The sequence below is a fragment of the Stenella coeruleoalba genome (assembly GCF_951394435.1).
Source record: "Stenella coeruleoalba genome assembly, chromosome: 7".
Classification (NCBI taxonomy): Eukaryota; Metazoa; Chordata; class Mammalia; order Artiodactyla; family Delphinidae; genus Stenella; species Stenella coeruleoalba.
The window spans coordinates 121,144,318-121,156,729 of record NC_137153.1 but is presented as its reverse complement, the minus strand read 5'-3'; the positions used below and the strand labels follow the sequence as shown (position 1 = coordinate 121,156,729).

Here is a 12,412-nt window from a genome sequence, read left to right as displayed (position 1 = left end):
CTGCACGTCCCGACTTTGCCATGGGGCGGGGGGGCACCTCCTCTGTGCGACTCAGTTTCCTCATCTTGGGGGGCAGGAGAGAGCGGGGGTGGGGCGCCTGGTAGGCTGGGAAGTACCAGGGCCCTGCGTGGCTCAGTCAGGGTGTGGGGCTCTGGGGTGTGGAGATCGGGATGGACAGCGGGGAGGAGGGGGTACCTGCCAGGACGGGAGCCGTGGCACGAAAGGCAGATGTCATGGGGGCTGGGGGACCCTGGGCTTCCCGTCCTGGGCCTCAGTTTGCCCATCTGTATGGGGCTGGGGTGATGCCAGGAGCCCTCTCTGAGCTGCACCTTGGCTGGCGCATCCTGGGGCCTCGTTCCCTGACCCGTCACCCAGAGCCCGGGGCCCTGCGCTCCTGCCAGGCGGGACTCGTGCATGTTAAGTGAACCCCTGTGGGCCTGAAGGGACCACTCACCTGGGCCCTGAGGTTGTGAGGCTGCAAAGGAAACCACAGCAGCCTGGGTACCTGTGGGGCTCCTGCCCCGACCCCCAAGGCTGCCTGAGCCCTCGTGGACTCAGGACCCGTGGGCAGGCCACCCTCTGCAGTTCCAGCGGGCGGCACAGGGGCCCCACAGTGCTCTCGAGCCGCCCCTCCCCCGTGGGGGTGGTCACAGCCACCCGGGGATGTCCACGTATGGAGATATGTGGGCCTGACAGCAAAGGCCCAGACCCCCAAACTGGAAATGGGGCGGTCCGAGTCACAGAGCAACGGGGCCGCCTCGGGGAGCCCTTCTCCTCCCCCTCCCCGCACCTCCGAGGAGGAGAAGACGTGGCTCTCGGTCCTGTAGATGCCGATGGGGATCTCGGCGCTGGACGAGCACAGCTTCTGGAAGAGGCGGCCGTAGGTGCGGATCCACAGGTCGTCCTCTGTGACCTTCATCTGGAACGCAGGAGCCTGGGCTGGGCCGGCCTCGGGCAGGAGGACCCTCCCCAGCAGGGCCCGCCCGCCCTGCCCGCCTGCCCAGGCACTCACGGCACAGAGATAGCCCGAGCCCGGCGTGGTGTCCAGCCCCAGGAGCAGCCTGGTGATGGGGATCATGTAGTCTTTCACGAAGGACTGGAGAGGAGAGACCGCAGTGAGGCCGGGCAGTGCGGGCAGATCTGCCTCCACATCCCCTGGACACGCGCGCCGGGCGCCCACAGCCTCCCGTGCCGTGCGCCCAGCAGACAGAGCTGGGCGGCCTTTCCTGGCCGTGGTCGCTCACTAGGCCGAGTGCACTAGGGCAAAAGGGATCAGAAACCCAGAGGCTGCCGGGAGCCAACCCCGGGGCAGCGCTCTCCTGGGTGGAAAGGACGGGGGACACTTGGGTGAACCCCTGCTGCTCCCTGGCGGGGATGGGGCCCAGAGCCTCCCAGTCCTGGCCGGCCTCCTGGGGACCCAGGGGTGGATGCTCAGCGAGGGGCACGTGGCTCAGGACTGGAACCGGATGCCGGGCGCCGGCCCCCCGCCCCTGCTGACCTGATACAGCAGCGTGTCCAACATGCTGATGCTGAAGACGCGGCCGGCGGCAAAGGGCAGGCGGAACATGAAGGCCAGGTTGGAGCCGTTCTCCCGCTCCCTCTGCAGGACGAGGGGCTCAGGCTGGCTGGTGCCCGTGGCCGCGGCCGCGGCCGCGGCCGCGCAGGGCAGGCAGCCCAGGGGCCTCCGCGTGCACGGGGTGTGTGCGCGTGTGCAGGGCGAGCGTGTGAACACACACAGCAGACGGCTGACCACAGGCCGAGCACCCAGCTACGCGTCCCCCCAGACACACGGGGGGCCAGAGGCGGGGGTAAGGGTTCGGGGCTCTGCTGGGAAGAAACGGGAGCCTGGACTTGGTTTAACGCCCTGCTGTTGCCATCGCGGAACCCTAACCCTTACAGTAATTTCACCCCGGAGCACGAGTCCATGAGTGAAACTGACAGGACGGCAGGGCACGCGCGTGAGCAGAGACAGACGTGTCTGCCTGTGCTGCGTGCATGGCGTCGCGAGGCTCCACGCGGGTCCCTTAGACCCACTGTGTGCGGCTCCCGTGGCCGCGGAACGGACGACCACAAACCCCAAAGCTCAAAACCACACGCGTTTACTCTGTCGGTTTTGGATGTTCCAAGTCCGAACAGACTTCAGGGGCTGGAATCAGGCATCACGGTGCCGTGCTCCAGCCGGCGGCCCCAGAGGACGACCCTTTCCCTCTCGCCGTTTCCAGAGGCTGACCACGTCCCTGACCTCTGGCCCTTCCTCCACCTCCATGCTGACCTCCGGCCTCCCTCTTGCAAGACCCCTGGTGATGGCGTGTGGGCCCTGGGTGAACCAGGGCCCCCTCCATCTCAGGATTCTTCATGGAATCGTCCTCTCCACCCTGTGCTGGTTCCGGGGCTAGGGCAGGGGCTTTTGGGGGCGTTGTCCCCGCCGCACCAGGTCGGCCTATGGCTGAGAGGTGGCTCTGAGCCCGGGAGACTGTCCTTCCTGCTGGACCAGAACACGCTTCAGACAGAAGGTGGGCCGCGTAGACCACCAAGAGCCCTCTCGTGGCCCTTCTGAGGCTGCACTTCGCCTCGGCAGCCTCCTTGCTGTAAGGTTGGACGGCGGGGCAGACAGACGCCCGGGGAAGGAGGCCTCGCCTCTGTCCCTCCCCACCAGCAGGGAGCCCAAGGGCGTGCTGCACGGCACGCGGGCATCCAGGAGGAAAACAGTGCGCTATCACATAAGAGCCGCAGATCCAGAGCCGCGTGGCGTGGTCACTCCAGGCTGCGTCCCACGGTGTCACTCTGAGCCCAGGTCGCACGTTATGAGGACAAACGGAGAGATTCCCGAAATCGTTAAAGTTGTCAGTTTCCCTTCACTCAGAAAAACGAACGGTTTGAGAAGAAGAGAACCAGGACGGGTCGGGAGACCGAGGAGGAAGGAAGAGGCCTGACGTTTTAGTGGCTTCACAGGACTTTCCTGCTTTCTGAACGAGGGCCCTGGTTTCACGCTGTCCACTCTGTAGCGGCCGCGGAGGGTCCAGGGGCTTTAGCCCGAGCTCCGAGGTTGCACGCGACAGCGAAACGTGGGAACACAGGGGGACGAGCCCTCCTGAGAACCACGTGGCCAGAGGGAAGCAGGAGCAGGACTGGACGGGCATCCGGGGCCCTGCCGAAGAGGGGCCAGTCTGAACGGGCTCCTGGCCGAGGTCACTGTCACAGGCGCTGAGACTGTTAGAACAATGACGCCACTGGGAGCCTGCGTCCTGGGATGCGGTGGGGAACCCCGACTCTGGGAGATCTTCCTGAGAACAACCTCCAGGGAGACACGGACGCCACCCTCTACGCCTGAATCACCCCCCAGTGCCAGCGCGACCTCTTGGAAGCACGTTGATCTGAACGCCGGAAGTGTTTCCAGTGTTCCTTCAGTTTCTACTCATTAAACAGGACTTGTCTCAGGCAGGTTCTATGTACAGCGCGATCCCATCTTCCCTCCCCATCCTCCGCGGGATCCTCTCTCTGCGGGGTGGGCGCGCCAGCTCCGTCTCCAGAGACTGGGTGGCATCACGTGGCTCTGCCCACCCGCCCGCCCCATCCTCGGCCCCGCCCCACGTGGACCTCAGCCGGCAAGCGCCCAAGGCTGCAGCTGCCCACGGTCACACGTGCTCACTTCCTGACTTTTCTCCAGATCACAAACGACAGGACTGGGCTCCCCAGCGTGCACCCACGGGGTGGGGAGTGGGCCGCCCGCCCCTGCCCCTGGAGACAATGCTGCAGAGGCAGGTGCTACCAAGTGGTGATGCCTGCCACAGAGAGAGGGGGTGGGAGGTGGATTTGAGATGTCTGCCGTGCAAGGAAAGGGGAGTGGGAGGACGTTTGCCGCGTGTTTGCTGACGGACCTACTTCACGCCCACCTCCGGAACAGGTCCGGGTGCAAGGCCTGTGGGGAACTGGGTTTGCTCGAGGGAAGGCGGCAAGTGAGGGCCAGCACCAGGGTATGAGCCTTGACCCCAGTTCTGTGCTGGTCACCCCTGCCCGTGCTTGGATCAGACTGGCCCGAGCGCCTGGATACAGTCTAGCTGGGGCTGCTGAGGCCGACTTCCAAAGCCCACGGCTCAGCCTTGAGTGGAGGCAGGCTCAGCTCACGGGGCACTGCAAGGGGGCGTTTAGGGGCGTCCACTGGGCCATCGTGTGGGGTGCAGGCCAAGCCTCCTCCAAGAGCAGGATGGCCCGAGCTCCCGGGCCGCTGACTGAGGCCCCCAGGTGCCATCCAAGGAGCTCCAGGGCCACCACGGGAACTCACTTCTGTTGTCTGTCCGGGTTCAGAGCTCCCATGCTGTCCCTCTGTCTGCTGTCGGTGGCCAGGCCTGGCCTGGGGGAGCGGCCATTCGGGGGTCCTCCCCGGTGTGGCACAGGGTCAGCCACGCAAGTGCAAGCCGTCCCCTGACGAGGACCTCAGCCCAGGCTCCCAGGGAATGGTCACTGCTCCCAACCGCAGCGGCCAGGGTCTCCTCCGTGGCAGCCCACCTGCTTCCTGGTTTCACCCAAGGCAGCCTGAGCACGGCCCTGCCCCTTGGTGGAAGGTAGTGCTGCACTGACCCGGGCAGCGGCCTGGGGCCCACAAACGTGCCAGGGCAGCACCACCAGGCCCGCGCCACCCGTGTCCCTGGGCTCCACACCTGGGCCCAGCTGATGCCCTTCCTGGAGCTGACTTCAGCTGTCCCACCGCACTGCTGTGTGACCTGAGGCAAGTTGCGCCCCCTTATCCCCCACCCTGACTGTACCGGGACGAGCACGTCCCTGCTGGGCAGTTGACAGAATGGACACGATTCAGGTTTGGGCATGGTGTCGGGGCCGGTATCACCTGGGCTAGTAATTCCTGGCGTGACGGGCAACCTCTGCCTCACACAAGGCCGGGCCAGGCCCGACGTTAGGGGGACAATGTCCGCTCCTGGCCGATGACCCTGAGGTCTCCGGGCTGCACACTCGAGAGCCTCGCGCTGGGGCTGAGCCCAGGTCTCTGAGCCCCCTGGCCGGAGGAGGGCAGGCACCCAGGCCTCCCATGGCCCCAGTCGCCCCCCCCCTCCAGGTTGTGGCGCAGGGCCTGAAGCCCTCAGCTCGGCAGGTCGGGCGGGGCTGCTCACCTTCTCCAGCCTGGAAAGAGCCAGAGAGTAGCTGTCCTTGGCGCGGAACTGCATGAACCGCATGTTGGACGGGTGGGTGAGCTCCGTGGTGATGCTGAGGCTGGGAAAGAGCCTGGGCGGGGGGCGGGTCCCGGTCACGGACTTGGGCGGGGGCTCAGGGCGGGGCTGGTCGCGGACGTGGGCGGGGGCTCAGGGCGGGGCTGGTCGCGGACGTGGGCGGGGCTCAGGGCGGGGCTGGTCGCAGACGTGGGCGGGGCTCAGGGCGGGCCGCGCGCCGCACCGGAACATGGTCTGCACGTTGACGATGGTCTTTGCGTCGGCCATGTAGTCCTCCTTGGCGCTCATGGTGCTCTCCTTGTCCACCACCACCAGGTTGTCGGCGTAGATGATGCCGCACTGCAGCAGGCTGTCCAGGCTGCGGGGAGACGGGCTGGGGTGTGTCCTGCTCCCTCCCACTCCGCCCTGGCCGCGCGGGGAGGAGGGGAGAGGGCGGGGCCCTCCTGCGGAGCGGCTCTTACTTGTCCACGGAGCCCTCCATGTAGTAGACCATGGGGAAGCAGCAGATGGCCTCCAGGAAGTGGTGGTCAGGCCTGTGGACACAGCAGGTCCTGGAGGCGCCCACCCTGCCCTGCCGCCAGCCCCCACGGCCAGCCCAGCCCTGACCTGGGCGAGCAGGGGCCCTGGGACCGCAGCGTGTGGGACCAGGGGGGCCTTTAGCGGCCAATGGGGCTGCTCTTTATCGTACCCGCGGGGAAACCGAGGCCCCAGGGTCCAGGACAGCCGAGGCTGGACCCCGGCCTCTGGGGGTAGCAGTGCTGGAGGTTGGCCCCTGGGGGCTCATGGTCGTGGGGACCCAGTAGGGCCGGGAGAAGCCCTGCGGGAGGACGACGGAGCAGTGCCGAGGGCCGGGGCAGCCCCCCTGCCTCCCGAAGGTCTGGGGCGCCTGTGCCCCTCACCTGTTGTCCAGCAGCAGCACGATGGGGTTGAGCTCTCTGCGGGGCCGGTAGTAGGCGCGGAGCGGCACGATGAAGTTGTACAGCCCGTTGCCCGCCGTCTCCGCCGACACGATGATCAGCCTGTTCTTGAAGCCGTAGGCCTTGGCATCCTCGTAGCTGTTGTGCTTGCAGCCCTGCGGGGGAGACGCCGCGATCAACCACCGGGGAGGGAGCCAGGGTGCCGTGCTGGGGTCCTCGGCCAAATGGCACCCGGTCGCCAGCCACCTGGCCTCACGGGGCTGCAGGCCACCAGCCCGCCACACAGAGCAGAGTGTGCGCTGGGGCCACCGTGGGAGAGGTCACGTCCGGGAGGGAAGGGAGGTATCTGCGAGCACATGGTCTTAGCAGGTGCAGGTACGGACAGATGAGCTGTGTGTGCACAAATTTGGTCGTGTGTGTACACGTTCTGTCGTGTGTGCATGCGTGTACACGTTTGGTCATGCGTGCACGTGTGTACACGTTTGGTCGTGTGTGCTCGTGTGTACACACACTTTCTAGCTCTCTGCGTGGAGAGACTCGGATACAAAGCAGCAGTGAGCACACCAAGTGCCCAGACCTTATTTCTAAACGTGGTTTCCACTAAAAGGAATCGGGTTTCTTGGAGGAGCAGTTGGTTCCAGGACTGGAGCAAGGCAAAAACAAGACGCGGGGGGTGGGGGTGGGGGCACCGTGGGTTCAAAGGCATGGACGTGTTCAAAGATGAGGGGACATGTTGGAAGGACCGGGAGGCCAGCCCGACCAGCAGAAGTCCACATGTCAAAACCAGCGTGATCCATATGGAATGCCGATGTAGCAGTAACGACCAACTGTTTACCCTCTGAGTGAAGAAGTGAGGCCACACTGATGTACGCAAATGGCTAAGAAAGGGGAAACACTTTCTCCCAGTGAAACGCTGACATAAACACAGAAGGAAGTGGAATCAGCGAACCATCGGCTGTGGCAGAAATGCGTCGGGGGAGCTCAGTCAAGGCCGGCTTATGTACCTGGTCCCCACGTGTCTCCCCACAAATGACGTCCTAACTGCAAAGGCAGAACAGTAGCTCCTCCAGCAGAGACTGGGTGCGCGAGGCACCCGCACCCCGTGCTCTAAGGCAGCATCACGGGGAGGCCTCCAGGAGGACGCGGCACCTCTGGGGGGTCCAGCCCCCACCCCGCCCTGCCCCGCCCCCCGCCAGGGATGCTCACCAAACCCAAAACACGGAGGCCCAGAGACCCTGGGGAGGGGAAGGGGCAGGGAGCGTCCAGATGGAGGGGGACAAGCTGTGGCTCTGGCCGGGAAGGGCAGCGAGGGCTCCTGGGACAACCAGGGCCAGTGGGGTGTGGGCTGCAGGCCAGGCCGGTTGTGGTGAGTGGACGGTGGTTACGAGAGGGGCACCCTCGCTTCAGCAAGCGCACGTGGATACAGGAGGGAGAGAACACGCCTCTACAACAGACAGAGACGTCGGGGAGGGCAGACAGGGTCCAGGACGTCCTCGGCGCGTCCTTGCCACTTCCCCAACTTTGCCGTGACCTACCTTGTCCAGCCGCAGGCAGCAGAAGGGGGCTTTCACGGGCAGGAGGTGGCACAGGGTAGGGGAGCTGCCAATGTAGGGCGAGTTGGGGGGGTAGCCCTTCACGTACCTGGGGGGAGAGAGAGGAGCCTCAGCCTGGCCTCGGGCCCTAGGCTGCCACATGGGGGTGGGGTGCCAGACCCCTGCAGACCTGACCGGGCCAGGTAAGATTGCATGCAACGCGCGCACGTACACGCGCACACACACACGAGCTTACACAGGCCACGAAAGAACCTTAAGGGGCTCTGACGGCCCATCACCCCCTGGTGCCCCCAGCACCCCAACGCCGGGGCAGACGCTGGCCCGTGGTCCCCGCTCCACTGGCTCCCCTGGGCCAGGCTGGTCGCCCCACAGGCTGTACTCCCCCCGCCGTCCCCACGGCGCCCCGCGCACACACACGCGGTGGTTACCCTGCCGTGGTTGTCCCCCCAGGCCGCCTGAAGAGGGGCTGGCCTCCCGCTCCACCTCCGGTTGGCTTAAGGGACGTGGCATCCGAGGCCAGCCCGCCACCTGCCCCAGGTGTGCAGGGGCCCTGCCAGGCCCCCCGATCTCAGAGCCGGTCCCCGGCAGCCTGTGTTTAAAGCACGATTACTCCACCACGGGGCAAAGGCTGGAGCAGAGAGTGGCTGCAGTGACAGCCCGGCTGGGAAGCATTGGCCGTGCAGGCCGGCAGCTGGCCGTGGCCCTGGGGTCAGGCACCGCCTGTCTGTCCCGGACGAGGCCAGGTGGCCAAGACCTGGGGACACAATGGGGTCTCTTCTGTCTCATAATCTCAGAGGAAGACCTGGGCCCAAACCCAGGGCAGCATGACGGCTCAGGATGGGCCAGTGGCCTCCACGCCCGGACGGCATCTCACCCCGGGCTCCCCTGTCTGTGACCTCTGCAGACCACGCTCAGAGGGCAGCCACCCTGCCAAGCGGGCCGTGGCACTGAGGCCTGGCCGCCCAGGTTGTGATAGGGGAGGATGAGAGGTGAAGGCGGGCACTGCCTGGCCTTCCTGTCCACGAGCTGGGTCCCCAAAAGATTCCACTTGCCAAACAAGGTCTCCGGGGAAGCCGTTTGGAAGCCTTGTTCAGAGCGTGGGGCAGACCCAGGACCGGCGCCGCTGGCCCACCTCTTCCTGGGCGCCGGGTACTCACACGCTGCCCCTCCCCTCTCCCGTGGAAGCCTTCTGTTCCCCCTTCAGCCCCGGCGGCACTCACTCCACCACAGACAGCCCCTCCTCGTCCGACGGCGTCGTCTCGTCCTCCGACTGGTCACTCAGCAGGTCGCAGGGCAGCAGGGTCGAGCTGTCGGCCACCTCCAGCACGGGCGCGATGCTGGGCCGCCGGCTGCCCGAGCCGTTCTCCGTGGGGAGTGCCAGCTTGCTGCCCCCACTGCCTCCGCCGCTCTGTGCTGGCTGGCACTCCGTGTTCTGGAGGTCCATGGCCACTGTCCCTGGAACAGAGCGGCTGAACTTGGCTGGAAGTCCCTCCCCTGTCTGTCCCGGGGACAGGGGTTCCCGGAGTGGAGGTGGACAGAGGCTCCCAGTGACCCTTGACGCAGGGCAGTCTCACCCGGGCGGGCACTTGGACATCGATGCCGACACAGGTCCCCACAGGAAGGCAGGATGCCCCCACGGGACAGATGTGCAAACTGAGGCCAGAGAGGCGGGACTTGCCCAGGGTTACGCTGCGGGCCTGAGCACCTGGGTCTCCCGGGTGGGTCCCCCGCCCGCCCCTCCCGCCCCGCGGGGAGCTGGACTCGGCCTCACCCATGGAGGCGATGATGCTGTGCACGGGCAGGCGGGACGACCCCTCGTACAGCCCCTGCCCCATGAAGCCCTTCTTCTTCTGCTTTTCCTCCTGCTTGAAGATGAAGGCCGAGTTCTCCTCCTTGGTGATGTTGATGTAGAAGCAGGTGTCGGAGGCGGCCAGGATGTGCCGGGGCCCCGGGTTCAGCAGGATACTCTTACTCTCCTCCCGCTTCAGGCCGATGAGACACACGCCGTACCTGAGCGGACAGGGCGGGGGCTCGATGGGGCCCAAAGCTACCCCTCCTGGGCTCCTTGGGGGCTGACGGTGCAGCCCTGCGCTCACGGGTGTCGGGATGCCTTCCCACTCGACGCAAAGACCCACCGAGGGCAGCCTCGGGGGGTGGGGGGGGGAGAGAGAGAGAGACCCCGACCCCGTGCGGGTCTCACGGCTGAGTGGGCGTGACTCTGACCCTGAGGCGCCGCTGGCCCACCCTGCAGCGGGCACGGGCCACGCCCATTTCAGCCTCCGGACCCCGCCCCGCACTTCTCCCACCCTGGCCTGGACCGGGTGGGGGGACGTACTTCTTGTGCGCATGGAAGGCAGCGTAGGTGAAGCTCTTGCCCTCGTACTCGCGGAAGAACTTGCTGTCCCCCATGCGGATGTGGTAGACCTCGTTGCCCGAGCAGCGTCCGTACATGCGCTGCCACTGCTCCGGTGAGTCCTGGCCTTCCCTGGGGCGTGGGGAGGGTGTCACCCCCACGGCCGCCCCCGCCCAGCTGGGCTATGGTGCCCCCCAAATGTGGGTTCTGCCGGTGTGGGTGGAAGCCAGCGTGACCCCTGACCCCAGCCCCTCCCCGTCTGGCTGAGACTAGACCTGGGTGGCCTGATGGGTCCTTGGCCAGTTTTAAAAAGCTGTAAACACAATGGTCTGATTTTTAGGAGTGTCAAAATATTTCAGAGTCAAGACTGGCCTCTGCGGCCTGTGTCCTCCCAGGAACCCCGGGCCACGTCCTCTTCCCCTGCCTGGTCCCTCCCCCAGGGCCGCCCAGGCCCCACAAGGAGCCGAGGCCACCCGTCGGGGCCCCCCACACCCCAGCCTGTTTTTCCCAGAGAGAAGATGGTGCCCCTCCTCTGTCCCAGGGCAGCCCCTCGCCTCAGGCTCTGCCTGGGACCCCAGCCCAGGTGCCAAACACCAAACGCGTCTTCTCTTACAAACCAAGCCCCGCCGGACCCCGTCACCGTGCCTAGATCCCAGGGCTCTCCTGCTGCCCCCGCTACGGCCCTCTGCTCCGCGGCGGGCCCCGCCTGCAATTCCCAGCAGCCCCCAGGCCGCCCCCAGCTGCGACCCCTCGCTCGGCGAGGCAGCGACCGCTTCCTCAGCTGGGTCCACGGGGGTCGTTTCCCCGGGCCTCGGCCCCTCCCATCACAGGTCTCCTCAACGCCTCCCGCTCCCCCAGCAGCCCCCGTCTCGCTGGCCGCGCAGCCCTGGGGGCAGCACTCACTGGCCTCGGGACGTGTGCACCAGCAGCGTGATGAGGGTGGGCGTGGCCGGGCAGATGCAGCTCAGGGCCAGCATGGCGTACTTGCATTCCTCCTCACACACCACGTGCTCTGCGGGCAGGAGCGCCAGGGCCACCACAGGCTCTTGCTGCCCCACGGCACACGCCCCCTTGCCCAGCACCCCCCAGAACCCCTCCCCGCCCTGCTCAGCGCCATCCAGTGCCCTGCCCCTGGGAGCCGGTTCATCGTCTCGGTTCTCCTGTGCTTGTCTCCGGGCTTGACCGAGAGCTCCAGGGCTGGGGGCGGGGGGGCCTGTTCATTGGTCCCCCAGGTGTCCAGCACAGGCCTTCGGCACAGGCGCCCAGCTCGGGCACGCCCACAGAGGTGCTCGTCAGACACTGCTTCTGCCCGCCCTGGCCCCCAGGCCCAGGTGCAGAACCTGCATGGGCTCTGCCTCTATCCCGCACCCCACGCGCTCGCCCGTGAGCACACAGGCGCCCCCCTCCGGGCCAAACATACCTGCAAACTTGACGTGAAACTTGTTCTCAGGCTTGAGGATCTGGACGTAGAGAGGGCAGTTGGGGGCAAAGTCCTTCACAGCCCAGGCGCGCAGAATGGTCTGGTGGTCCTGAGGCAGGGAGGCCACGTCGGTGGTGACGGGCAGCAGCAGCCTGGGGGAGGGGCTCTGCCCCCAGGCGCCCCCCCCCCCCGGGGCCTGCGAGCAGGTGGTGGGGGCGCTCACCGCTGCGGTGCGGTCCACCTCGTTCCGGCTGCTGAGGATAAAGCAGGCCTCCCCGTTGTCCATCCTGCAAAGCACCGGGTCTGAGCACCACCAGGGCCGTCCGTGGTGCTCCCGTCTCGGCCGTCAGGGGAAGAGCTGGGCCTTGTTGAGACCCCAGCTCACTCTTAGGAGCCCTGGATGGGCTGAGGATGGGCCCCTGCTGACCCGGGGTGGGGCTGGGGCACGGAATAAAGGGCCCACTTGGTGGCAGAGAGGCTGGACCCTGCCTGCTGGCCCGTCCTCTCCCGGGACAGGCTGCCCGAGGCCTGTGGATGACCCGTTCTGCTCCCCTCATGCCCCCAGAGCCCCTGGCTGCACAAAGGGTGGCTGAGACACTGTCCACGCCCCAGGGCTGGGGGGCCTGGCGGCTCCCACCCCGTCACCTGGCACCCCAACTTGTCCCTGTCTGGGGCCTTGATTCCTGGGCGAGCCTGTGGGGCCCGAGGCTCAGAAGGTAGGCGTGGGGGGGGCCCTGGCTGCCGGGCCTCCTGCTTCCTTGGCCTCCACACAACCCACATTTCACCTCGAAGGTTACGTCAGGCTCTGGAATAAAATCCTGACGGGTGATGGGGGAGCCTCCGGGGTGTCTGTGTGCTGCAGCAGATTCTGGAAAGTTCCATTCACAACTCAGCCTCCTTACCTCAAGTCACCCTGTCACCTCGTCTTCAGGAGAAAACCTGCCCACAGCCTCGGCTTCCCACCTGACTCAGAGCGGCAGCTGCCCCCA

The 12,412-nt window shown here is 66.4% G+C and overlaps 1 protein-coding gene across 1 annotated transcript in view; it reads right to left on the bottom strand.

The window, feature by feature from the left end:
* The window catches only part of KCNT1 (potassium sodium-activated channel subfamily T member 1), a 70,466-nt gene that overhangs the window by 6,581 nt on the left and 51,473 nt on the right, over positions 1-12,412 (bottom strand). Inside the window, exons 14-28 of the mRNA XM_079926727.1 lie at positions 11,647-11,710; positions 11,424-11,532; positions 10,907-11,015; positions 9,986-10,135; positions 9,422-9,660; positions 8,871-9,105; positions 7,633-7,738; positions 6,080-6,252; positions 5,642-5,713; positions 5,404-5,538; positions 5,124-5,235; positions 1,499-1,600; positions 1,013-1,096; positions 791-919; positions 455-475 (exon numbers count right to left, since the gene is read on the bottom strand). Of these exons, the coding sequence (XP_079782853.1) occupies positions 455-475; positions 791-919; positions 1,013-1,096; positions 1,499-1,600; positions 5,124-5,235; positions 5,404-5,538; positions 5,642-5,713; positions 6,080-6,252; positions 7,633-7,738; positions 8,871-9,105; positions 9,422-9,660; positions 9,986-10,135; positions 10,907-11,015; positions 11,424-11,532; positions 11,647-11,710 (1,840 nt within the window). The remainder of the gene's footprint in view (positions 1-454; positions 476-790; positions 920-1,012; positions 1,097-1,498; positions 1,601-5,123; positions 5,236-5,403; positions 5,539-5,641; positions 5,714-6,079; positions 6,253-7,632; positions 7,739-8,870; positions 9,106-9,421; positions 9,661-9,985; positions 10,136-10,906; positions 11,016-11,423; positions 11,533-11,646; positions 11,711-12,412) is intronic.